Source organism: Dromiciops gliroides, chromosome 3 (assembly GCF_019393635.1).
Source record: "Dromiciops gliroides isolate mDroGli1 chromosome 3, mDroGli1.pri, whole genome shotgun sequence".
In the NCBI taxonomy this organism is placed as follows: domain Eukaryota; kingdom Metazoa; phylum Chordata; class Mammalia; order Microbiotheria; family Microbiotheriidae; genus Dromiciops; species Dromiciops gliroides.
In genome coordinates, this window is record NC_057863.1 from 335,865,684 (window position 1) to 335,892,209 (window position 26,526).

Here is a 26,526-nt window from a genome sequence, read left to right on the forward strand (position 1 = left end):
CACATATTCCTTCCCCTGGAAATAATTGGTATATTTGGTTATCTCTGTATGTGTTGCTTCCCCCCCTCCTCAAAAGAATATAAGCTCCCTGAGGGCAGAAACAGATTCATTTTTGTTTCTGTATCACAAGTGCCTAGAACACAGAAGAAGCATGATGATGATGACAATAAGCCCTTATATAGTTCCTAAAAGTCTGCAAAGAGCTTTCCACAATGCTATCTCATTTGATTCTCACAACAACTCTGGAAGGTAAGTGCTGTTATTATTCTCATTTTATAGATCAGGAAACTAAAATAGAGAGAGACTGTGACTTGTCTAGGAACACACTGCTAGCAAGTGTCTGAGGCAAAACTGGAACTTGGGTCTTTATCATTCCAAGTCCAGCACTCGACACACTACAGAACACCTGGAGTTAGGTCCCTGAACAGTAAATGAGTCAGTTCCTCTCCTTTATGAATGACAGATTATTACTAAAGCAAGTCAAGAAATAGTAGCTGTCCTGCTGTGGGGACTGAAAAAATAAATGAAGAATAAACACAGAAAATTCTACTCCAAATTTTGCAGAAAGCCCTGGTATCTATCTGTTCCCCCGGGGAACTTTGAGTAGTTCTACTGACTGTACCACCTGGCAAACACTAGAGAAGGATCAAAGAAATGGATAGACAGTGTTTCTGTAAGAAGACAGACTGAAAAGAATATGGTCCCAGGTATGAATACAAAGTTCTATTGGGAAGGAAGGAACAGGGACACTTCATATTTGTCAGTCTCGTCTGATTCTTCTGTTTAATGAGAAGGTAGACTAGATGGTTTCTGAGGTTCTTTCCTCCAATTTAGATCTAGGATCCAATGATAGTGGGCAGCAAGGTAGAAAAGTAGATAGAGCAACAGGCCTAGAGTCAGGAAGACCTATGTTCAAATCTAACCTCAGCATTAACTAGTTGTGTGACCCTGGGCAAGTCACTTTACCTTATTTGCCTCTGTTTCCTCATCTATAAAAATGAGCTGGAGAAGAAAATGGCAGACAACTCCAGTATCTTTGTGAAGAAAACCCTAATTGGGGCCACAAAGAGTCAAACATGACTGAAAATGACTGAACAACAACAATCCTATAGATGACCTAGTGAATATGACATTGGTCTTGGAGTCAGGAAGACCTAGATTAAAATCCTGCTTCAGATACTTACTAGCAGTGTGACTGTGGGCAAATAAGCCTCTCCATGTCCCAGTTTCTTCAGTTATAAAATGAGTGGATCAGACTCAATGATTGCCAAGGTCCCTTCTAGCTCTAAATAAGAAATTCTATGATTCTGGAACTTTGGAACAAGTGATTTTGGGTGACATGACTTGAGTGCCCCAAAAAAAGCAAGTTCTGTTTCATGAGACAGACATGGAAGTCATTACTCCAAGAAGGAGAACAGGCTGGAAATATAAATAGATTCTAAAAGGTTTAAATAAATTCATGGATGACAGAGCCATAAATAGGAAGCATGGTTGTTTGGGGATGTGTTCCTTTCCTTTGAGTTTGACTTCCAAGCCATTCCCTGTCTGTCGGACGCAAAACACAACGCTTTGTAGACCAGTGATACTCCCAAGAATTGCAGTTTTCTCCCTGAATTCTCTGACCACTACTATTTTGTTCCAAAGAAAAATAAGGCACTAGAAATCCATCATAAGGCAATTACAAGCAGCAAACTCCTTCTGGGGGAGTGGTCCCTGCATTTAGTGACAGACACGCTGCGGTCTATTAGAGTAAGATATAAAACACAGATGGCTATAATATGGAATATTACATAATCACAAAATTAAAGATTTATAACTAAAAGGGACCATGTTGTTGTTTGGTTATTCTTCAGTTATGTCTGACTCTTCATGACCCCATTTCAGGTTTCTTTGGCAAAGATACTGGAATGGTTGGTCATTTCCTTCTCCAGCTCTTTTTATAGATGAGAAAACTGAGGAAAATGGGGTTAAGTGACTTGCCCAGGGTCACACAGCTAGTACATGTCTGAAGCCAGATTTCAGCTCAGGAAGGTGAATCTTCCTGATTCCAAGCATAGTGCTCTGTGCACCATGGCACCACCTACCTGCTCTGGATTGAAAGAGAGATGTCACCTAAATCCCTTACAATGAATCTGAAGCCCAGAAGTTACATGTCTGCCTCAACATCATGCAGAGAGTAAGCCAAGCTGGGATTTCAACCCAGATACAAAATGGAGTGCTTCATGAGTTCTAAGGGTGAAAGTTATTACCAATGGGAGAAAATCAAGGAAAGCCTCATGAAGTACGTGGCTCAATTTTAGTTGGGCTTAATGGCTGAGTAGGAAATTAACAGATGAAGGTGGAGAGGGAGGTATTGCAGGTACATGGAGCAGTGTGAAATTTAGCTAGAATATAGAAGGCACAAGGACAAATACTGAAATAGGATAGGAAAGGTAGGACGGCACCAAAATGTAAGGGGCCTTGGATGCTAGGGAAAGGAGAATGATAGTTACTTAAAAGACAATAAAGAAGGGCAGGTAGGTGGCAGCCCTGGAGTCAGGAGGACCTGAGTTCAAATCTGGCCTCAGACACTTAACACACACTTACTAGCTGTGTGACCCTGGGCAGGTCACTTAACACCAAATGCCTCACTAAAAAATAAAATAAGAAAAAATAAAATAAATAAAAGACAATAAAGAGCCATTGGAGATTTCTGAGCAAAGGAGTGACCTGATAAGGTTCTCCACAGAATGGAAAATGGATTGGAGTGGAGAGATGTTAGAAGACTATTGCAATAATCTAGGTGGCTGTACTAGGGTGGTGGGGATGGGAATAGAAAGGAAGGCACTGATATCAAAGTTATTACAGATCCTAGGCACTACTTGGATATGAGTCAAGAAAGACAGAAGACTCAAATTTTTAAGAGTCAGTTAGTTGGGGACAGCTAGGTGGCGCAGTGGAGTCAGGAGTACCTGAGTTCAAATCCGGCCTCAGACACTTAACACACACTTACTAGCTGTGTGACCCTGGGCAAGTCACTTAACCCCAATTGCCTCACTAAAAAAAAAAAGAAAAAAAAAAGAGTCAGTTCATCAAATACAGGAGGCCATGTGCATTACCTCATTCAGCAAACAGAAATAGTAAGTCCAGAAGAAGGACATGGTTTATGGGCTGAGGGGGTAGGCAATACAAGGAGTTACATGCTCCATTGGAGGTGCCCAGGTGAGATGTCTTATAGGTGGATGGAGATGCACACCTGGAAAGAGAGAGCATTAAGGACTGGAAATGGAGATTGGGAAGTCATCTGAATAGAGGTACTAACTAAAGTCATGGCACTGAATGAGATTTCCAAGGGAGAGAGGCAAGCCAAGGACATGAGGTGTCCATGAAAGTACTATAGAGTGGACAATACTATGAAATGCTGAAGAGGATAAAAGGATCATAGATTTTGAAATGGAAGGGACGTTAGGGGTTATTGAGTCCAATACCGTAATTTACAGATGAGGAAACTGAGTCACAGAAAGGTTAAGTAACTTGCTCATAGTTGTACAGCTATTAAGAGGATGGAGTAGAATGAAGATTGAAAAAGTGGCCATTGGATCTGAGGATTAAGAGGTCATTGGTAGGGGGCAGCTAGGTGGTGTAGTAGATAAAGCACCGGCCCTGGATTCAGGAGGACCTGAGTTCAAATCCCGCCTCAGACACTTGACACTTACTAGCTGTGTGACCCTGGGCAAGTCACTTAACCCTCACTGCCCCGCAAAAAAAAAAAAAAAGGAAGAGGTCACTGGTGACCTTTTGGAGAGTAGTCTCAGATTTATGTAGATGGAAACTAGTTTGGAGAAACAGAGAGGTCTAATGGTGAGTGCTTGATTTGGAGTCAGGGGATGTTCCTACTTCTTCCACTTACTATCTTTATGACCTTGTCAACTCATTCTTGTCTCAGTTTGCTCATCAATAAAGCAAAAAGGTTGGGGCGGCTCGGTGGCACAGTGGATAGAGCACTGGCCCTGGAGTCAGGAGTACCTGAGTTCAAATCCGGCCTCAGACACTTAACACTTACTAGCTGTGTGACCCTGGGCAAGTCACTTAACCCCAATTGCCTCACTAAAAAAATAAAATAAAATAAAATAAAAAATAAAGCAAAAAGGTTGGACTAACAAGATGACCACTAAGATGCCTTCTAGCTCTAAATCTCTAATTCTATACTTAAAAGGGAATGGAGCAAAGCACAATGGATGATGAGGAAATTTTCAAGAATTGTGGCTGTGCAGGAGGGGAGAAGGAAGGGATGGTAACCAATGGGAGGGCCAGTGTGGGAGTGATTGAGGGAACATGAAAAATAATGTTTATTGGAGAAAGGGCTTGGGTAAACTGGAAAAGGCAGGATAGAATGAACCAAAGAATGCTTAGGTTCAATGACTCTTTTCTATGACCTGTGGGAAGGTGAGGAAAATGAGAAGCAAGGATGAGTTTTCAGGCGCAGAAGAGGGGACTTATTCCAGTTTATATTGAGCGGCCTTGATCTTAATGACATAGGAAGCTATCTCTTGTCATGAGTGTACCCAGGCAGGTGTAAAGATTGGAATGACGCCACCTGCTGGAGACTTACTTTAGAAGAGTTGCGCCCATGAAGCGAAGGTCTTTGAGGGCAAGACCAGGAGTCTTTTCTTTGGCATCAGGAAGTGACGCGGGCTAGTGGGAGGAGGAAGAAAGAGACTGGCGCTCGGTCTCACGCTCTTTCCTTTGGACTCTGGTGGAGAACGGAGCTAGAAATGTGCTCTCCCTTTAATAGATAGGAATCTAGGCCTTTTCTTCTCTCTTTACCAAATTCTTATTCTCCTTAATAAATGCCTAAAAGTCTAACTCTTGCTAAAGCTTATAATTTATTGGCGACCACTCATTAGATATTTTAGACAGTTTAGCTAGAATTTTAGCCCTTAACACGGGCATAAGGACACACCCTGAAGAAAGAGAGGAAACATCTTAGTATGGTTATAATGGAAAGTGAGATGAGGATAGATGTGCATATGTCTGCCATATATGTGGAAAAATTCACTCCACTTGCACGTCTAACTCCCAGCGCATCGGTTTTAATATACAGGGTACAGAGCTCAAAGTGATATTGAAAATCATTATAAAGAAATATAGACTCCTTGTATTATTCTCCCAGCCCCCTCCCCATCTAGTGCCAATTGGAATCAAGCAATATAGTTAGTACTCAGTCATGTTAAGCAAGTCATTTAAAGTCTCTAGGTTTTCTCATCTATAAAATGAGGAGATTGGACTAAGCGGTCTTAGAGGTCCTGTCTATTGCTAAGTCTGTGATCTCATGACCTGTGCATATAGAATAGAGTCACACTAGAGTAGATATGACTTCCCTACCCTCACAAATTTTCTCTTTGGCTTTGGGATATATCAAAAGATGTTACTGCAGTAGAGTCATCTTCCTGATTAAGGTCCCTGAATTCAAAGGAGGTTATAGGGGAAGGAGCCAGGATAAAAAGAAATATAATGTGAAGTCTACTGGATGAATCATCTCTCCATAGAGAATTCAGAGGCAACTACTTGTGTATGAAGATATACTCACTTCTTCTAACTGTCAGCATCCACCGGCTGGTCACCCGGCCTTGGCTGTTGTAGGCCATGCAGCTATAGCTGCCACTGTCTTCCATCTGAGCCTTCTGCAGGCACAGGCAATGGGTACCATTCTCATTTTCATAGATCTGGATCCCTTTACTTTCCATTAGAAGGGTATTGCCCCGGAACCATTCCACAGTTGGCTTTGGAGTCCCTGAAACTACAGGATTAAGCAAAGGGATATAGAGAGTGTAGAACAGCAGCAATGACTGGGGGTGGGATACATGAATAAGGGGAAAAGAGCACAAATCCTGACGGTTGAACTACCTCTAACTGTCTGGCTCCCTATCTCTCTTCCCAATGCCTTTTATCTGAAGGAATGTCACATGCCCGTTCCTTTTCTCAGCATCATTTCCCCAGTAGTGGCTTCATTTTGTAATTTATTGTGAAATATTTCTGAGAACAAGTAGCATGGAACTTTTTTGTTAGACTCGGAAATCCTAAGGCCTCACTGGATTAAGTATTCCATGAAGTTGGAGGCTAGGTCTCCTTCCCTTGTGATTCCTCCTAGTGTACACCCAGGGCTTGGAGAAGTTTAACAGGGAACTATCACACCCAAAGGAAAAGGGGTCTGGGTTCCAAGATCATCGTCTCACTCACCCTGACTTTTGAACTTGACTTCGTCCCCTTCCTGGATTTCCTGACTTTCAGGCTGTGTCAAGAATTGGGGGGACTCCCCAAGGATCTTGTTTTTTCGGTTTTCTAGAGTAATTTTCTTGGTGGCTATTTTGGTCTCCAGATCCTGGCTCTTCGAATCCGGTTCCTTGGTGAAAAGAGAGGCTGTAGGCTGAGCTGTGGACATCTTCTTCTCTTCCCTTCGAAGTGGGAGGCTGCCCATGGCTTGTGGCTTGTTTTCCCCAGGGGCTCTTACTGACTGCAGGATGATGGTGCTTGATGTCTTCTGAAGGACCGGGGCTACATCTGGGACTTTCTCATTCAGCTTGTGGAAGGGTTCTGGACAAGGCTCACTCGGTGAGTGGAGTTGTCTGTGTGCTCGTTCATTTTCCCTGGAGAAGTTTCTTGGGAGGTCAGCATGATTGTAGCTCTTATCGACACTTTCTACACCACTTGGTTGGGAGTATTTTGAGATTCGGTCAGCTGTTGCTTTCTTTGTTTCTGAACTTTCAGCCACAACTGCACTCAAGGAGCATCTGTGGGCAGGGAGAAAGAGAGAATGAATTGATTTAGAGAATAAAACGATCACCAGGACACTTATAGATATTATTCATCGAAAAGTCAGAATCTAGGGACAGTAAAAACCCCATGAAGTCAAAAAGAGTGAACACCAAGATGTTTTTCCACTCTTGGAAGTCATGTTGTGTTTTATGGAAATATAGTTAAATGAATAGTAACCGCCAAAACTAACTAGTCTGAGGGGCAGCTAGGTGGCGCAGTGGATAAAGCACCGGCCCTGGATTCAGGAGGACCTGAGTTCAAATGTAGCCTCAGACACTTGACGCTTACTAGCTGTGTGACCCTAGGCAAGTCACTTAACCCTCATTGCCCAGCAAAAACAAAACAAAAACAAAAACAAAAGTCCCTAGTCATTGATGTACTGGGTGTCTGTCAATTGAGAACGAATCTAATTTGAAGGTCTAGAAAGGCTTATCACATGAAACTTGGCCAGCAGGTGATGACTTATTTTGGTCACAGTAACCCACACAGACCACTTGGACAAGATGGCCTCTGAGGACCCTTCCAGTACTAGACCTTCCCCAAAGAGATCATGGAAAGAGGAGAAGGACCTACATGTACAAAGATATTTATAGCTGCTCTTTATGTTGTGGCAAGGAATTGGAAGTTGAGGGGATGCCCATCAACTGGGGAATGGCTGGACAAGTTGTGGTATATGAATGTAATGGAATACTATTGTGCTGTAAGAAACGATGAACAGGAGGAGGTCAGAGAAACCTGGAGGGTCTTGCGTGGGCTGATGATGAGTGAGATGAGCAGAACCAGAAGAACATCGCATACAGTATCATCAACATTGAGTGTTGATCTACTGTGATGGACTATATTCTTCTCACCAATGCAATGGTACAGAAGAGTTCCAGGGAACTCATGATAGAAGAGGATCTCCAAATCCAGGGAAAAAAAAAAAAAGAACTGTTGAGTAGATGCTGAATGAACCATACTATTTCTTTTGTTTTTGGTGCTGATGTTTTTCTATTTTGAGGTGTTTCGTCATTGCTCTGATTTTTCTCTTATAACATGACTAATGCGGAAATATGTTTAATGTTATTATGCATGTGTGTGTGTGTGTGTATATATATATATATATATATATATATATATATATATAACCTATATCAGATTACCTGCTGTCTAGGGGAGGGGGGAGGGAGGGGAGGGAGGGAGAAAAATCTGAAATTGGAAAGCTTATATAAACAAAAGTTGAGAACTATCTTTATATGTAACAGGAAAAAAGTTAAATACTTTGTTAATTTAAAAAAAAGGAAAAAAAAAGAGGACATTTCCAATTACTGGGTGAAGCTAGCAGAACAGAAGCAGAAGGAGATTTGCAGAAGGTATCAAGGATAAAAAGGAGGGGTCGTATTTGGCTCTTAAAGTCCTTTACCACACGGTCCTTTCCTATCTCTCAGTCTTCTTACACTTTACTTGCATCCCCCCCGCCCTGCAAACTGTCTAGCTACACTGGCCTAATTCCTGTTCCTTACTCACAACACTCCATCCTCGGGCTCGATGCTTTTGCCTTGGCTCTTCTCTATGCTTGGGATGCTCTGTCCCTCCTCACCTCTGCTTCCTGGTTTGCCCAGCCTCCTATAATTGACTCTCCTTCTGCAGGAGGTCTTTTCTGATCTGCCTCCACACCCCTCGCTGCCCCCAAATAGTGCAAGTACCTTCCCTCTAAGATGGTCTTCAATTTACATGTATGTTTGTATATGTATATACGCTTTATGTATGTATGAATGCATGCAGGTGGGCATATATGTATATGCTGAGTATACATATAGGTATATACAAGTATATAAATATATAGCCATATATACATATTTATATATTATATATTAAGGTGTGTGTGTGTGTGTGTATATATATATATATATATATAAAGAATAAACTATACAATAAGGACAACATACAAATAATTATGTTTGTATATGTATAATATGCATACATACATATATACACATATACATACATTTGCAAATATTATATACATGGGTTTATGTGTGTATATGTTCATATATATGCACACCCTATATATACACATACATACAATTCTGTATATATACACATCCCACATATACTCTATATGTACCACGTGTATACCCACCCTATATATCCTACACACACACACACACACACACACACACACACACATATGTACCCAGATATATAGATATAGACAGGACAAACTATACAATAAGGGCAATATGTAAATAACTACCATGTGTATATACACATATCTATATTGGATGAGTATGCATTTACACACATGTACATATACACATACATGCATGTATATACATATATAGTTGTGAATTATATTAAGGTATATACCTAGGCTATATACATATACATATGTATACATATATACACATATAGTTATATGTGATATATTGACATATATTGAGATAGTAAAGACAAACTATAAGATAAGGACAATATGCAAATAACTACATACATGTATGTATACATCTACACAAACAACAAAGACTGTTTTTGTGACCTTTTTGGGTAACTCTGCTGGTCAGCACAGAGCCTGGCACATAGTTAGTGCTTAAAAAAAAATTCTTGTTGACTAACAAAGCACTCGACCATTTTTCATGTTAATGCAGGGAAGAAGTAGCATCTTTGTATAACCTCTGAAATATTTTTATGTATCTGGAAAGTATTAGGTCACTGTTATTTTTCTGCCTAGTGATGCAAGACTGATCCCCTGAGCAGGGGAAGGGGGTCCTATAAACATTCTGAAGAAGGTCAGGGGAGACTTGAATCAAACTTACAATCTCATCCAGCCTCAGACATTTGACACTTACTAGCTGTGTGACCCTGGGCAAGTCACTTAACCCTCATTACCTTGCAAAAAAAACCCCAACAAAAACCAAGCTTACAACCTCCACACTGATATTAAAAGTCTACAATTCTAGGACCCACTATCTTCTCCAAGTATTCTGGCTCCTGACTATAATTATGTGGGAGAAAAAAGAACTAAAGAAAACAATAACAAGAAACCATATACCAGGGAACAATTTATAATATAAAGGTGAGAGTATTAGCTTTGAAATCAGAAGAAAGTTATGGGTTCCAATTCAGGTTTTGTTACCAATTAGCTGTGAGGCCTAGGGCAAGTAATTTAACCTCTCCGAGACTTAGTTTCTTCATGTGTAAAATGATGATTATAAATACTTACCCTACATACCTAAAGGATGCTATGAAGATCAATGAAAATAGTACAATTGAAAGCACTCAGTCACCATAAAGTAACATATAAATGTTGATTATAATTCTTAGTATACACAAATATATTATTATTACAACGATTACTAGCATATTAAATAGTGACAATTTCAATACTATCCCTTTTCATTTTCAGTTCATTTTAATGACAGAAAACTCAAAAATCATGAAACTGGAACATACCTATTTGTCTTATCAGTACCTGGAAGAAGAAGATGGAAAAGGGTAAGTGACCATTAATGGAGCATCTTACAAACCACAGAAAATATAAAACAAGGCCCTTTGAATTGACACAGTGCTTTAACATCCCCAAACACCGTCTTATCTTTGTCCTTACTCTAGTCAAACTGGCTTAAATCTTATTCTCTCATTCCCCTGATTTTTTTTAGGGTTAATTCCCCTGAGAGGTGGCATGGCAAGGTGGTGGAGAGCAGGCCTCAGAATCTGGAAGACCCAGGGTCAAGTCCTGGTCCGGTGTGTGACCCAGGGCAAGACACTTGCTCATTGCCTCCAAACAACTCACTGAGACAAGAATTGTACATTTGCCCATCCCCAGTACTTAGGGGTAGGGGGTCCTTACAAGGAGTTCCCTAATATCAAACTCTAATCTACTAAATTCCAGATGGATAAACTGATGGGGGCCTAGTGGATTGACTTTACCAGAAAATGTCTACATTTTCATACATGCCTATAATATCTTTTTTTTTTTTTTTTTAAGTGAGGCAATTGGGGTTAAGTGACTTGCCCAGGGTCACACAGCTAGTAAGTGTTAAGTGTCTGAGGCCGGATTTGAACTCAGGTACTCCTGACTCCAGGGCCGGTGCTCTTATCCACTGCGCCACCTAGCTGCCCCTATAATATCTTAACTTATGGGAGAGGGAATCATTTTGTATTGCAGGGGAATGATTTCCAAAAGTGAAAGCAATTGATTTCCAAGCTCATGGTCACAAATGAACCTAGCATGTTAATAACAGGAATAATAGAAGAAATCACAAAATTACCTTAGTAGGTGCCAAAAGGTAATAAACAAAATACCTATTCTGGCCTAAAATTATAGAAAAAAATAGGCATGGAAGGTCTCTTTCTTAACACGATAAAGAATATTCTGTATGTTTGTGTAGATAGATAGATGATAGATAGATAGATAGATAGATAGATAGATAGATAGATAGATAGATAGATAGATAGATAGATAGATAGACAGCAAAGCCTACAATTATAAATAACTGAGGTATTAAAGTTGTCCCCCTTAAAAGTATGCCCATGAATGCCATTGGTCATTATTCCTATTTAAGATAGGAACATTGGTTATAACTACTAGACAAGAAAAATAAGAAAAGTAAAAAACCAAAAAGGTAGGTAACCTAATTTTATACCTACATAATCTAAGAAAAGGAACCCAAAAGCTATTAAATATAAAAAATACCAAAGCTTCAAGAAGTAAGATAAAATCCCTATATATCATATTTCAATATGCTAGTGATATGTAGCTAGAAAAAACACAAAGATACAATCTAGTTGCCATGTTAAACTAGTTTATGGAATAACAGATGTATTAAAAAATTTTAAAGTCTAATGGGAGATGAATAAATACTTTGAGGCCAGCTGGGAAAAGTAACTGGAATAAAGATAAAACAGTCTAAGTTAATGCAGCGATTAACTGCAATACCAATTAAAGGCCTTATAATATGTGACAAAATAATAGTGAATTCTACCTGAACATGGAGAATACACAGAAATACATACTTATATATACCTCAATGTATAAAAATCTATGTGTAAATTTATATGTATCTATATGCAGCTATACATAGGCAAACTGTAGCTTTATAAAATGCTATAAAGTCTTCAAGACTCCTAAGCAAGTCATTGAACTGCTGGCTGCCTCTTTCCTGATCTGCAAAATAATGAAAATAATAGCACCTCCTTCCCTGAGTTGTTGTGAGGATAAAGTGAGATATTTTTTGTAAAGCATTCTACAAACCTTATAGTGCCACAGAAATGCTATTATTGTTATAATTGTTGGTGTTATACATATGGTATACCAAAACGCTCACTGAAGTTTGATATTATGAAACACTTAAAACTGTCCTGAGATTTCTGGGAAATCTTGTATCATATGAATGTATTTCTAACATCTATATGATACATATATGTATAAATAATATGTATATATTTCGTTGTTTAGTCGTTTCAATCATGTTCAACACTTTGCAACCCCATTTGGGCTTTTCTTGGCAAAGATACTGGAGCGGTTTACCATCCCTTATCTAGCTTATTTTACAGATGAGAAAACTGAGGTAAGTGACTTGCCTAGGGTCACATAGTTATTAAATCTGAGGAAAGATTTGAACTAAGGTAGATGAGTCTTCCTGATGCCAGACCTGGCACTCTATCCACTGTACAACCTTGCTGCCTCAAGATGTATATATATGTATGTGTACATGCTTATGTGTATATATATCTAAATGTAAAATACATAGGTAGACCTGTCTTCTCAGACTTTCTGATATTTTATATGGTTATAAGAACCATATAATATTAAGCTGAAAACCAAAAAAATGAATAATTGAATAGAATTACCTAGAAAAATATTCAAACTACAATAAGAAAATGAGAAAAAAATAAATAAAAGAACAATAAAAAGGCTATCTTTATTTAGGAGTTGGCTATTTGCCCTTTAATTATTTTTCCTCGCTAAGAATTCTAGTCATTATTCACTTACTGTATTAAATACCAATGATGTATATGAATCTGTGTCCACACACACACTTCACCCTGATAAATACAAGGTAGGATTTTTAAAATCCACGATAAAATCTATTTATAACTAAAAAAATTACTAGGAAAAAAGCAAAACAATATTCACACTAAATAGGAGAAGGGGAAGGGGGGGGTGCTTCTATGAATTTCAAGAAAGGTAGGTGTTTGGGTTTTTTTCTTCTTTTGGATCAATCCTGTTATTGCATTTTTAGTGAGCAACTTCCAATGCAGATGGGTCCCTTCTTTGCAAATGACAGCCTCAGCAAGTTGCCTAGAACATTGATAAGTGAAATGACTTGCTCAGGCTAGCGTAGGTCAGAGGCAGCATTAGAACTGAGTTTTTTCTAACTCTGAGGTCAGCTCTCTACTGACCACTCCATGTTGCCTCTTTGTAGCAATATAAATAAGTGTAAACACCACATTAAACGAAATCATGGTATATAGTAGAAATATCATTAGATTCGGGTATTATAGAGCATTAGATTTGGAAGGAATGGAACTGGGTTTCATTCAGTCCTGGCTTTTCTTCTTAGAGAAAGGGATTTATTTTTTTCTTCTTTTTCCCCCCCTCCTTTAAAATTTTTTGTGTTATATTCCTAGTAGGGTCTGATTAGTTTTGCGAGTCATACTGTGTATTGCTAGACTTATTTTATTTGTTAACTATCCTCACCAATTTTACGGCAAAGAAGGTGGTACTTCAAAATTGTTTGAAGTTTTCAAAAAAGGATCATAGATTTAGAACTGCTAGGGATATATTCCAAACTCCTTATTTTTCAGCTGAGGAAATTGCAGGCCAGGGAAGTTAAGTGATTTGTTGAGGGTACGCATGCAATAATGGTCAGAGGTGGGATCTGAACCCAGGTTGCCATTGCCACTGTAACAGGAAGAACACAAAGTCTACAAACTATAGGCCAGTGACTGACCTTGACTTTTAGCAAAATTCTAGAGCATTTAAAGTAGTGATTACAAAGAAACAAGGGGGAAGGTAGGTGGCACAGTGGATAAAGCACCGGTTCTGGATTCAGGAGGACCTGAGTTCAAATCTGCTCTCAGACACTTGATACTTACTAGCTGTGTGACCCTGGGCAAGTCACTTAAGCCTCATTGTCCCACCAAAAAGAAAAGAAAAGAAAAGAAAAGAAACAACAAGGCTTCATCAATAATAGCTCATGCCATATGAGGTTTTACCAAGGCATCTGACAAAACCTCTCTTGCTAATTTTGGGGAGAAAATGGATTAGATCACAGTTCAACTACTTGGATTTGGAGCTGGCTCAATAACTGGACCCAACAAGCTGTCATTCTGTCTCCTTTGCTGGATGCTTCACCAGATCATGTCCTCTAACCGTTGGTGTCCCTCAGGGCTCTGTCCTGGGTCCTCTTCTCTTCTCCCTCTCTGCTACTTCACTTGGTGATCTCATCAACTCCCATGGACTTAATAATCATCTCAAGGCTGATGATTCTCAAACCTACCTTTCCTGTCACAACCTCTCCACTGACCTCCAACCCACCATCTCCAACTGCCTTTCAGACATCTCAGACTGGATGTCCATTAAACTTCTTAAACTCAACATGTTACTGTGTACAAAGTTCTCCTGGTTCTGTTCCTCTCACTCAGCATCAGTTCATGTCCGGAACTCCAGACCTGTATTGTCAATTGCCTGCTGGACATCTCTCTTTGGATGTCCAGTTAACATCTTAAATTCAACATGTCCAAAATGGAGCTCATTCTGTTGAGAATATCACCACCAGATATGAATGTGATGGAATACTATTTGTGCTGTAAGAAATGATGAGCAGTAGAAGTTCAGAGAAACCTGAAAGGACTTGCATGAACTGATGATGAGTGAGATGAGCAGAACAAGAAGAACATTGTACACATTATCATCAACATTGTGTGTTGATCAACTGTGATGGACTAGATTCTTCTGACCAATTCAATGGTACAGGAAAGTTCCAGGGGACTCATGATGGAAAGGGATCTCCAAAGAAAAAAAAAAACTGTGGAGTATAGATGCTGATTGAAGCATACTATTTCTTTTGGTTTTGGTGGGGTTGTTTTTCTATTTTGAAGTTTTTTTCTCATTGCTCTGATTCTTCTCTATTATAAATAAAAAATAATAAGAAATAAGAAATAAGTTTAATGTTATTTTATACACACACACACACACATATAAACCTATATCAGATTACCTACTGTCTAGGGGAGGGGGGAGGGAGGGAGAAAAATCTGAAATTGGAAAGCTTGTATAAACAAATGTTGAGAACTATCTTTACATGTAACTGGAAAAAAATAAAATACTTTTATCAGAAAAAAAAAATGATGAGCAGGAAGATTTCAGAGAAACTTGGAAGGACTTAAATGAACTGATGCTGAGCAAGATGAGCATAACCATGTGAAAACATTGTACACAGAAATAGCAACATTGTGTGATGATCAACTGTGATAGACTTGGCTCTTCTCAGCAGTGCAATGTTCCAAAACAATTTCAAAGAACTCGTGATAGAAAATGTTCTCCACATCCAGAAAAAAAAAAAAGAACTGTGGATTCTGAATGTAGATTGAACCACACTATTTCTACTTTTGGACTTTTTTTTTAGGTTTTTCTCTTGTGTTCTGATTCTGACTAATGCAGAAACATGTTTAATGTGATTTTACATATATAACCTATATCACAATGCTTCTCATCTTGGGGAGGGTGGGAGAAATATTTGGAACTAAAAATCCTATGAAAACAAATGTTGAAAACTATCTATACATGTAACTGGAAAATAATAAAACACTTAAAAAATAAATTCAACTTGTCTAAAACAGAACTCGTTATCTTTTCCCTAAATCCTCTGCCCCATTTACCTTTCCTGTTACTGCAGAAGGCAATGCCATCTTCCCACTCCCTCATTCTCACAACCTAGGAGTCATCCTGTCTTTGTCACTATTTCTCACCCTGCCATATGCAATCTGTTGCACAAGCCTGTCAAATTCACCTTAGTAACATATCTCCAAAATACCCCCTTCTCTCTGAAACTGCCACCACTTCAGTTCAGATACTTAGCATCTTATGCCTTGATTATTGCAATAGACTGCTGTTGGGTCTGCCTGTCTCAAATCTCTCTTCACTCTAATCCATCCTCCACTAAAAGGACTTTCCTAAAACACAAGAATGATCATGTCCCCTACTCAATAAACTCCAGTGGGGGGCAGCTAGGTGGTGCAGTGGATAAAGCACCGACCTTAGATTCAGGAGGACCTGAGTTCAAATCCAGTCTCAAACACTTGACACTTACTAGCTGTGTGACCCTGGGCAAGTCACTTAACCCTCATTGCCCATAAAAACAAACAAACAAAAAACAAAAATAAACTCCAGTGGTTCCTTACTGCTGCCAGGAACAAATACAAAATGCTTTGTTTTGACGTTAAAGTCCTTCAGAACCTAACCCCCTTCTACTTTCCCAGTCTTTATACCTTACTCCTTGGTATTCTTCAGTCTAGTGATATTGGCCTCCTGCTGTTCCATAAACAAGACATTCCATCTCTCAGCTCTGGACATTCTCTCTGGCTATTCCCTATACCTGGATTTCCCCCTCTGCTCTGACTACTCATCTTCCTGGTTTCCTTTAAGTCCTAACTAAAATCCCATCATTTACTGGAAGCCTTCCCCAGAACCTTCCCTGTTAATTATTTCCCATTTATTCTGTATATAGCTTGTATTGTATATATGTGTCTGCTTATTGTTTCCCCTATTAGATCGTAAGCTCCTTGAGGGTAGGGACTGTCTTTTGCTTTTTTTTTTTTTTAATCCCTAGCACTTAGCACAGTGCCTTGTACATATTAGGCACTTAATAAATATTTATTAAATAGAAATTCAATTGAATTGATGTCAATACAGAAAGAGATGTTTTGGACAGAACACTAGATTTAGATTCAAAGGCTTTGAATTTGGATTCAAATTTTGTCTTTGCCACTGTCCAGCCCCATGACTCTGGGCAAATCACTTAACCTATCTGGGCCTTGATTTGCTTCCCTGCAAAATACACTGGAACTTAATTTCTTTCCCTGTAAAATACAAGGATTGGCCTAGATAACTCCTACTAGCTCTAATAATAATACTAGTTAGTATTCATATAGTGCTTTAAAATTTGCAATGTACTTTACAGATAACATCTCACTTTATCCTCACAATGACTCTGGAAAGTAGGTACTATTATTATTTTCATTTTATAGATGACGAAACTGAGGAAGAAAGTGAACAGGAATAAAAGAATAGGATGGCACCTATAGTGGAAGCAGGGTCAAGGTGGTATGTTTTTTCTGTTTGTTTAACCAAATCATGGGGATTTTTTTGCATGTTTGAAGGTATAGGGGAAAGGAATGGTGGATATGGGGTGGGAGGTAGGGTCAAGATAGAAAATAGTAGAGGGAAAAGGAATAAATATAAGCAACAACTTTCAACATTGGGAAATCCCAAGGTTAAGGGTCCAGATGAAACAGTTACCTTTATAGAGGAAGTGGGACATTTCTTACTCAGGACTGCAGGAAAAGTGACCATGAGCAAATATTTAAACCTAAGGTCTCTCATCTATAAGATGGACTAGACAACTCCTGGGTCCTTTCCTCGTGCTGAAACAGAGTTGGGTTGAGGTAGGAAGAGGGATAAAGGTGGATGCTAAGGTGAAAGAGAGGGAAATAAACGAGAGTGGGATTAGGGAGGGAGACTGAGGAGCTTTGGCTGAACAACCGTTGTAGTGTTTTGCTACAAAATAGACAAAAAAATGACTAGAAGTAGCAGCAGTCCCAGATTAAGTTGAACAAGACCTTGGAGTAGGCCAGACCCATAAAGTTCAGCTGCTTCTTCTAATAGATAGTGGAAGTAGGTTGGGGATATGAGAATTGGTACCCTGTAGACCATGGCTGTCTACCTTGCCTGTGACTAATATGAATGTTCATGTACATGTGCATATAGTCGAGGAATGAACAAGCATTCCCAATGGTCTTTGCCCTGGAGCCCAGCAGTATTTGGAAGGACTTACTCCCCAGAACCTCTGCCATTTTGGACCATACCTTGGATGATGAGCTCAGAAGACATGGATGCCTTCCCTGCTACATTCACTGCTATGCATGTGTAGACACCCACATCAGACAGCTGTACCTCCTGGATCTCCAACACTTGCACCCCAGTCTTCTCAAGCATATGGATACGGGTACTTGGCTCCAGTGGGACCTCCCCCTGTGTGTGTGGGAATAAGATATCTAGGTAACAGAATTAAGTCCCCCCTCCACCCAAATTCTTAGTCTCTTCTTCCAAGGGTGAGCTGAAAAGCACAGGAATTATCTGCTTAAACACCAAAGCAATTCTTCAGTCAAAGACCACATCAAATTAAACACCAGGGCATGGGACACAAATATCCTCCAATCTGGAGTTCCACATCTACAGTAAATAAAAAAAATTTATTAAGCACCTACTAAATGCCAGGTATTGTGCTAAACCCAGCTCTGAACAACTAGGTAGAATGACAAATAGTGATGGATGGAGAATCTGGGTGACTTAGGTTTGAATCTTACCTCAGATATTTATTTAGTCACATGACCATAGACAAGTAACTCGTGCCTCTCTCTGTTATCTCCAACTTAACCTGTGTATATTTTGGTTTTATATAATTGACTGCATATTATCTCTCCCTTTAGACCATGAGCTCCTGAAGAACTGTCTTATGCTTTTCTTTGTATCCTGATAAATTAGCACAGTGTCTGGTACATAGTAGGGACGTAGTCAATTTTTACTGACTGACTTACAAACCTCCCTCAGCCTCAGTTTCCTCATCTGCAAAATGGGAATAATAATAGCACCTGCTTCCAAAGGTTTTGGAATGATCAAATGAAACTGTACAAGTAAAGTGCTTTCCAAACCTTAAAGTGCTATTAAAAATGCTATTATTACTGTTGATGCCGTTGTAGTTATCATTTTTTTTTTTTTTGGTGAGGCAATTGGGGTTAAGTGACTTGCCAAGGGTCACACAGCTAGTAAGTGTCTAAGGCCGGATTTGAACTCAGGTACTCCTGACTCCAGGGCCAATGTTTATCCACTGCGCCATCTAGCTGCCCCCTGTAGTTATCATCATTAATTAGACTGAGATTTATCACCTCCTTCGCCAACACCAATTACTTTCATTCAGCATTTCATTTCATTCAGCAGCACTGCACTGCCTTCAGTATGGAACAAGTAATACAAATACTGACCACACCCTGAGTAGGCTTCCATTCTAAACCAGCTCAGTTCCCCTCCACATAATTCAGATACATATTCCATTAGAGTTGGAAGGGCTCCTGGGACACTGTTTAATCCAATCCCTTCATTTCATTGATGAAAAAGATGAGGGCTGGAGAGGTCATGTGATGGGCCAGTGATCGAGTTCCATTGTGCATAAAAGCATGTACGCACTCACCTTTTTTTTTCCTAGTCATGGAACAGCACAGGCAAAACTTTCACGCACGTGAAATCAGTGCTTGATTCCCTCCCCTCCATAGGCACCCAATCCCACTAAGTCTGCCTTCCCTGACCCAGACTCTCAGCTGTCTTCACCACCCAGTGCTTGCCCCTATCTTCTTCCTCATTGGAATTAACCTGTTTCACATTCAAAGTGCCAAAACATCAACTAAGTACTCAGGTAGGGACACAAACCATGCTACTGAGTAAAGTATAGAATACTAGTATGTCAAAGCTGGAAAATGCTTTAGAGATGATCTACTCTAAAACTATCATTGGATAAAGAAGGAAACTAAGGCAGAGAGATTCAATAATTTGCTCAAAGTCACCCAAATGGTTAAGGCTATATAAGGTTGAGACTAGAACCCAGATTTCTGAATTCTCAATCTAGTGCTCTTTCCATTAGCTAATATATGTGTATTTTAAACATTTTAAATTAAATTGTAATACCATATGTCCATATAAAACTGTTAAGATATATTTAAAATTGCCTCCCAGGGTCAAGATGCTAGCCTCTGAGGTCTAATTTTTTTTGTGTATGTGAGGCAATTGGGGTTAAGTAACCTGCCCAGGGTCACACAGCTAGTAAGTGTCAAGTGTCTGAGGTCACATTTGAACTCAGGTCCTCCTGAATCCAGGGCTGGTGTTCTATCCATTGTGCCACCTAGCTGCCCCCGAGGTCTAATTTTTTATTCTAGTAATAGTAATAATACAGGCAAGGAAGACACATTTGAGCAGAAAGGGGGCTTTCAGAACCCACTTCTTGTCCCATGTTTCCTATATTTCCTGCCTATGTTGACCCGGGCGCTGTCTTAAAAAGACATATATCCTCAAGCTAAGATGTACATTCCTGCTCTGTGCCTGACTATATTTTAGTTGACAGTTTCTAGTCTTCTTTCAGGGTAACTTATACCCCCTACTCCCTATCAATGTGTATACCCCAGGCTGGAAATCTTCCCAAGGGGGAGCAATCGAGTCTGTCACTCATCCTGGTGACAGAGAGCTCAGAAGAGAAAAGCAGTTGGCACTTTTTGGTAATGTGGCTGCCGTAACTGGACCTCTCTCCAAACATGAATTTAAGCTTCATTAATCCCAGGTTTATCCCAACCTCCCATGTTAGTTCCCAGAAAAAAAGAAAAGAAAAGAAATATCTTCCTTTCTGTGCCCCAAGGCCACTGCTGGAAATGGTAATGAATTTCATATCCTTTCTTGGAAACGAGTCAAGGCTGTGGGAAGTGTGTGCATGCTTGAGTGCGTGTGTGTGTGTGTGTGTGTGTGTGTGTGTGTTCTTGCATGCATGTGGGAAAATAACACTGATTCTCTTATTTTCTCCTTGTCTTGAGTCTGTTTTTGAAGAGTGTTCAGCCAAAAGAGGCAGAGCTAAGGTTCATACTTTACGGAATTGGGAAGCCCAATGGTCATTCTAAATCATATGTGGCCAAGACCATCTTTACACTTGATGCAGGACATCCCCATGATATGCTGGGAATCCAAGAGATTTTAGGAGGAATACAAAGGGCAGGAACAGGTAGTTCTAGGATTTACCTACCACGTATCAGGATGGCTACACTATCTAAACACAGTGAATGATAAGAAATGAACAATGGCCTCGGGACACTAAAATCAGATGGATTCTAGGACAACTGATGATTGACACAAAAGCCAAGAAAAATGGAAGATGACCAAGTTAGGGAACAGCATCCTAGAAAGTAACCCCTCATTCCTGACCTACAGGTGATGGGAGCTAGGCAGTGTAGAGGAAAGAACAACAGGTCCTGGGGATAGACATACAATGAGTAAAACAATCAGGAAGACCTGGGTTCAAATATTGCCTCAGATATTTACTACGTAATCCCAGGCAAATCTTTGAGTTCCTTAATTATAAAATGATGATGAAGATATTGAGTATGATGATAATTTCATATGGTTGTGAGTATGAAATAAGATGACATACACAAATGACTTTGCAAAACTTAATGTGCTTCATAAATATTAGGTATTATTACTACTTTTCTAGATGTCACAAATCAATATAAATTGAGATGAAAATGCAGAGCCCCTAGAGGATGTTAGAAAAAGATATTAGACTTAGAATATGGAGGACTCTATTTGAGTCTCAGTTCTAAGACTTACTACATTATGTATCTCTGAAGAAAAAATGAATGAACTACCTCACAGTGGAAGTGGTATAGTAGAAAAACTACTATGGCAGGAGTTGAATTTTCTGGGTGCTAAGTGTTCCTGGATTTGAGACATCTGGGTTCTGGGTGCTGGTCTATTACAAAATCCTTGTGTAATCTTGAACAAAACAATTCCCCTCTCTGAGTGTTCAATTCCTCATCTATACCAAGACGACGTCTAAAGGTTTCCAAGAAGAATATTCTAATTAGAGGGTTGTTGTGATTTAAAAAAAAAAAACACTTCATGAAAATAAGGAGTTAGGTAAATTTCAGCGCTATGCACACAGGTCAACCTTAGTGGAGAAGGGCCTGATCATCGCACCAACACCAACTACTAAGCAATTGCCACTGAGAAGTAGCTAAACCCAAGAGCCCTGGGAAGGGCAGTGCTGCCCAGACCACAAACCCTGCTGGCAGACTGGCTCCCGCAGCCACCCTTGTGGAGACGTGACTTTTGGCAGCCCCCAACTCTGCCACAGCCACAGCTAATGAAGACCCAGAAAAGAAAGTTCTTGCCTCCTAAGTCTTTGGCACTTTTTTTTGTTTTGTTTTGGTGAGGCAATTGGGGTTAAGTGACTTGCCCAGGGTCACACACCTAGTAAGTGTTAAGTGACCGAGGCCAGATTTGAACTCAGGTCCTCCTGACTCCAGGGCCAGTGTTCTATCCACTGCACCACCTAGCTGCCCCCTCTTTGGCAGTTTCAAATGGTTCAATATCAGAAACAAATATGGTGGGGGCAGCTATTCACTCATTCATTCATGCATCATCAAAAGTAAGCTATATAGGGGCAGCTAGGTGGCTCAGTGGATAGAGCACAGGCCCTGGAGTCAGGAGGACCTGAGTTCAAATCCGGCCTCAGACACTTAACACTTACTAGCTGTGTGACCCTGGGAAAGTCACTTAACCCCAATTGCCTCACTTAAAAAAAACAAAAAAAACAAAAAAGTAAGCTATAATTTATGTCCTTGAAGAACCCAGAATCTGATTGCTAGGGTGAATGACCAATAGAATCAGCCTGGGAATGGAGCCTGGAACCAAGGACTTTCCCAGAGATAAGAGAAGGGCCTGCTCAATTTAAGATTATGTGGATGGGAAAGTAATTTTAAGATCCAGATGGAATTTGTACCAATGTCAATAAATATTTATTAAGCACTTACTATGTGCCCAGGAACTGTGCTATTATTCCAATGCAGTGGAATGAGTTCTGAATCTAAGCCAGAGAACTTGAGTTCAAATTCCAGCTCTTTTACTTAATATTTAAGTGACTTTTGTTCTGGGCCTAGATTCTCCCTAAGTCCCTTCTGGCTCCAAGTCAATAACTGGATGTTGAATGTTCAAGGGAAGGGAAGTTGGATGGGGTAGGCAACTTCAAAGATAATACCATAATCATCATGTAGGACATGCCATTGTGTTTATTTCCCAATGGAAATGATAGCTGATAAAAAGTAGACATTGGATTGCTAAATTGAAGATAATGGGAAACTGAAGAGGAAGAATGTTTGGAGTCCTGAGGTCTGCATCGGACCAGGGCTTTTGTGATGATTAGGGTCTTGTGGTTGGGGAGTTTCAGACAGACTGATTTAGGGGCATGACTCACGTGGAGCTCATTGTCCTTGCTTGTTGGACTAGATCAATGAGATGCAGCCTTACAGACTCAAAGAATACCAGACTGTCCCTGTGAATCCCAAGCAGAAGGGTGGCAATACCCCACAGGGTCTCACACTGTCCTCTTGGCCCTGGGGCACAGTCTAGCCATTGCTTACCTTCAGCCAGGTGATCTGGGGTTGGGGGCGGCCGGTGATCTTGCAGGAGAAGCGGCCTGTCTGTCCCTCTCTTGCCACCACCCTGCTGAGCTTGGTAGCAAACCTGGGAGGGCTCTCTCCCCAGATGCTTGGCAGGTTATCTGTGGGGGCTGCCAGTCTGCCCCTGGAAGACAATCAGGATACAATGAACTCTGCCTTGCATTAGAATGCTGATGGGATTCCAGTCCTCCCACTCCCATTTCCTTCTCAAAGCTCTGAATCTTCTCTCTCATGCCCAAGGAGACTTGTGAGAGAAGAATGCCAACAGGGCTGCTTTACTGGGCTCTCTTGGGTTCTCTGCTTTTTGGTGAGCACTTTGTTATTCTCTCGGGTCTATTTCATGCATATTCAGGTATGGGAGAAAACTAGCTTTCTCTCTCATTTCACCTAGGGCTCAATGGAGAAGTCACCAACTTACTGTTTCCTAAAAGAGAGACTGAGAGAAGACTATTGTTTTAGGGTAAAATTATACTCAGGTCAGGGGCATTAACTAAACAACAAGTAGCATCACAACCTTCTCCCTACTGCACTCTCACCCTGATTACTGTACCTTCATTGTCTCAGTTTTATTTTCCAAATCAACGAAGGAAACATCGCCCAGTCCCTACTCAGTCACTTCCCCCATCCTTTCATACTTCCTAATGCACTCACCCTAGGGCCTTGGCACCAGAAGACTCTCTATACGTCTTCACAGAGCTTCCTGCAAATAGGAGACCAAACAGGAAAGGTTAAGGGCATTGTTCCAGCCTATAGACTGTGAGCAAAGTAGTGGAAAGAGGTCTAATCACACAGGCTGAAGTCAATCCTTTATTGCCTCCTTTGTGGCTATGACGATCCAGCACCTGCCACTTAAATACACCTCTTAGGTTCACACATGAAATGGCATCTCCCATCTCTTTTCCTCTGCTCAGGTTGCCCTCCTCCCCCCACCATACCTAAGTGTTTCTATTGGTTGTCCCCAAGGGATGCCTGGAATTCTCTCCCTCTGTCTCCTGGCTTCTTTAGTTCCCAGCTAAAATCCGACCTTCTGCAAGAAGTCTTCCTTAATTCCCTTAGTGCTAGTGCCTCCCTTAAATTAATTATCTTTAATTTATCCAGATCATATCTTGTTTGCATATAGTTATTTAGATGTTGTCTCTCTGATTAGCCTGTGTGGTCCTTGAAAGCCAGGACTGTGTAGAGGCTTTCTTTACATCACCGGACTTTGGCATAATGCCTGGCATATAGTAGGCACATTATAAATGCTAATTAAATGTCTGACTGGCATGTACTCCTTCCTCATCTCCAACTTTTTAGAATCCCTAGTTTCCTTTGAAACTCAGATCCAATGCCAACTCCTACAAGAGACCTTTCCTCGTCAACCCAGCTGCTATGCTTTTCCCCATTTCCCATGTCCCCCCCAAAACAACCTTGTACCAATTTTGCATATATTCTGTATATATTTAAATGTTTATATGTTGTCACCTCCATAAAATATAATAAATTCCTTGAGTGTGGGAACTGCTTCATTTTTGTCCTACAACCCTCAAAACCTAGAACAGTGCCTGGTACATAACAGGTTCTTAATAAATGTTTGCATTTGGGGGTATGGGCTTGGGTACAGGAGGCAGAGAAATACCTAGCTCTTTACCTGAGTTTTGACTGTCATTAAATAATGTCAATAGTTATGCTCTACAATTTGCACCTATGGCCAAGGGATTACCATGCATACTCCTCAACCTAGCAATACCACTACTAGGTTGGTATCCTAAAAGAGATTTTTTAAAAAGTTGAATTTAAAATTGGGGTAATGCCCATCACTTGGGGAAAGGCTGAACAAACTGTGGGATGAGATTAGGATGGAACACTATTGTGCTGTAAGAAATTATGAGAAGACAGGGCAACTGGGTGGTGCAGTAGATAAAGCACCAGTCCTGGATTCAGGAGGACCTGAATTCAAAACTGGCTTCAGACACTTGACACAAAATTTAATAGCTGTGTGACCCGGGGCAAGTCACTTAACCCTCATTGTCCCACAAAAATTAAAAAAAAAAGAAAATGAAATGATGAGAAGGATGCTATCAAAAGGACTTATGAAAAATGCAATTCATCTACAGAGAAAGAACTGAAGATAGCTGAATACGGATTGAAGTATAATTTTTTTGTTAGTTCCTCTTTCTAAAGTTTTTAAATCTGTTTGCTTTCACAATTTGACTAATGTGGAAATGTTTTGCATGACTACACATGTATAACATATGGAATTGCTTGAATTCTGAAGGGGGGGTGGGGAGGGAGGGAGGAAGAGAATTTGGAACACAAAGTTTTAAAAATCAATGTGAAAATTTCTTTATACATGTAACTTGGGGAAAATTCTAAATAAATAAATAAAAGGGAAAAAAATAGCTATGCTCTACCTTCCACTGAGGGAAAACATACACACACACGCGCACACACACACACACACACACACACACACACGCACGCGCACACAAACACACACACACACACACACACACACACACACACCCGCGCGCGCGCTATAAACTGAATCAGAATAGGCAAAAACAAGGATGGTGATGGCTGTTAAAATGCCAAAATGGATTCCTGAGCAGTGTGTGGGATGCATCCTAGAGTACAGGACAGGATGGCTCCTGTGGTGTGGCAAATGTGTCAGAAGATGGGGAGTGGAATAGAGTACCAGAAGAGGCCTTTGGAGAAGAGAGGAAGCTGCTGCAATCCACTTCCTTGCAAAGAAGTCAAAATGCAGATTCTGGGGAGTGAGTGATGACAGCATCTTCTGTCCAGGGACTGGCCCCTTTCCCCAGCTTTGACCCTGGCAGGTGTTTGTCAGCTATAGGTTCTGCCAGTCTTGGTCCTTTGTGTTTAAAAGAACTCTGCTTCAGAGATGAGCAGAAGCAGGAGGACATTGTACACAGTATCAACAACATTGTGTGTTGATCAACTGTGATAGGCTTGACTCTTCTTTGTTTTGTTTTGTTTTTTTTTTTTGGTGAGGCAATTGGGGTTAAGTGACTTGCCCAGGGTCACACAGGTAGTAAGTGTTAAGTGTCTGAGGCCGGATCCGAACTCAGGTACTCCTGACTCCAGGGCCGGTGCTCTATCCACTGCGCCGCCTAGCTGCCCCATGGCTTGACTCTTCTTAGCAATACAATGGTCCAAGATAGTTCCAAAGGACTCATGATGGAAAATGCTCTCCAAATCCATAAAAAAAGAACTGTGGAATCTAGATGCAGATTGAACCATACTATTTCTATT

The 26,526-nt window shown here is 40.3% G+C and overlaps 1 protein-coding gene across 3 annotated transcripts in view; it reads right to left on the reverse strand.

The window, feature by feature from the left end:
• The window catches only part of MYLK (myosin light chain kinase), a 330,035-nt gene that overhangs the window by 188,073 nt on the left and 115,436 nt on the right, over positions 1-26,526 (reverse strand). For all 3 annotated transcript variants that reach the window (XM_043996303.1, XM_043996302.1, XM_043996301.1), the window contains exons 4-9: positions 23,923-23,971; positions 23,233-23,395; positions 17,866-18,031; positions 10,228-10,246; positions 6,220-6,770; positions 5,570-5,779 (exon numbers count right to left, since the gene is read on the reverse strand). In XM_043996303.1, coding sequence (XP_043852238.1) covers positions 5,570-5,779; positions 6,220-6,770; positions 10,228-10,246; positions 17,866-18,031; positions 23,233-23,395; positions 23,923-23,971 — 1,158 coding nt within the window. The remainder of the gene's footprint in view (positions 1-5,569; positions 5,780-6,219; positions 6,771-10,227; positions 10,247-17,865; positions 18,032-23,232; positions 23,396-23,922; positions 23,972-26,526) is intronic.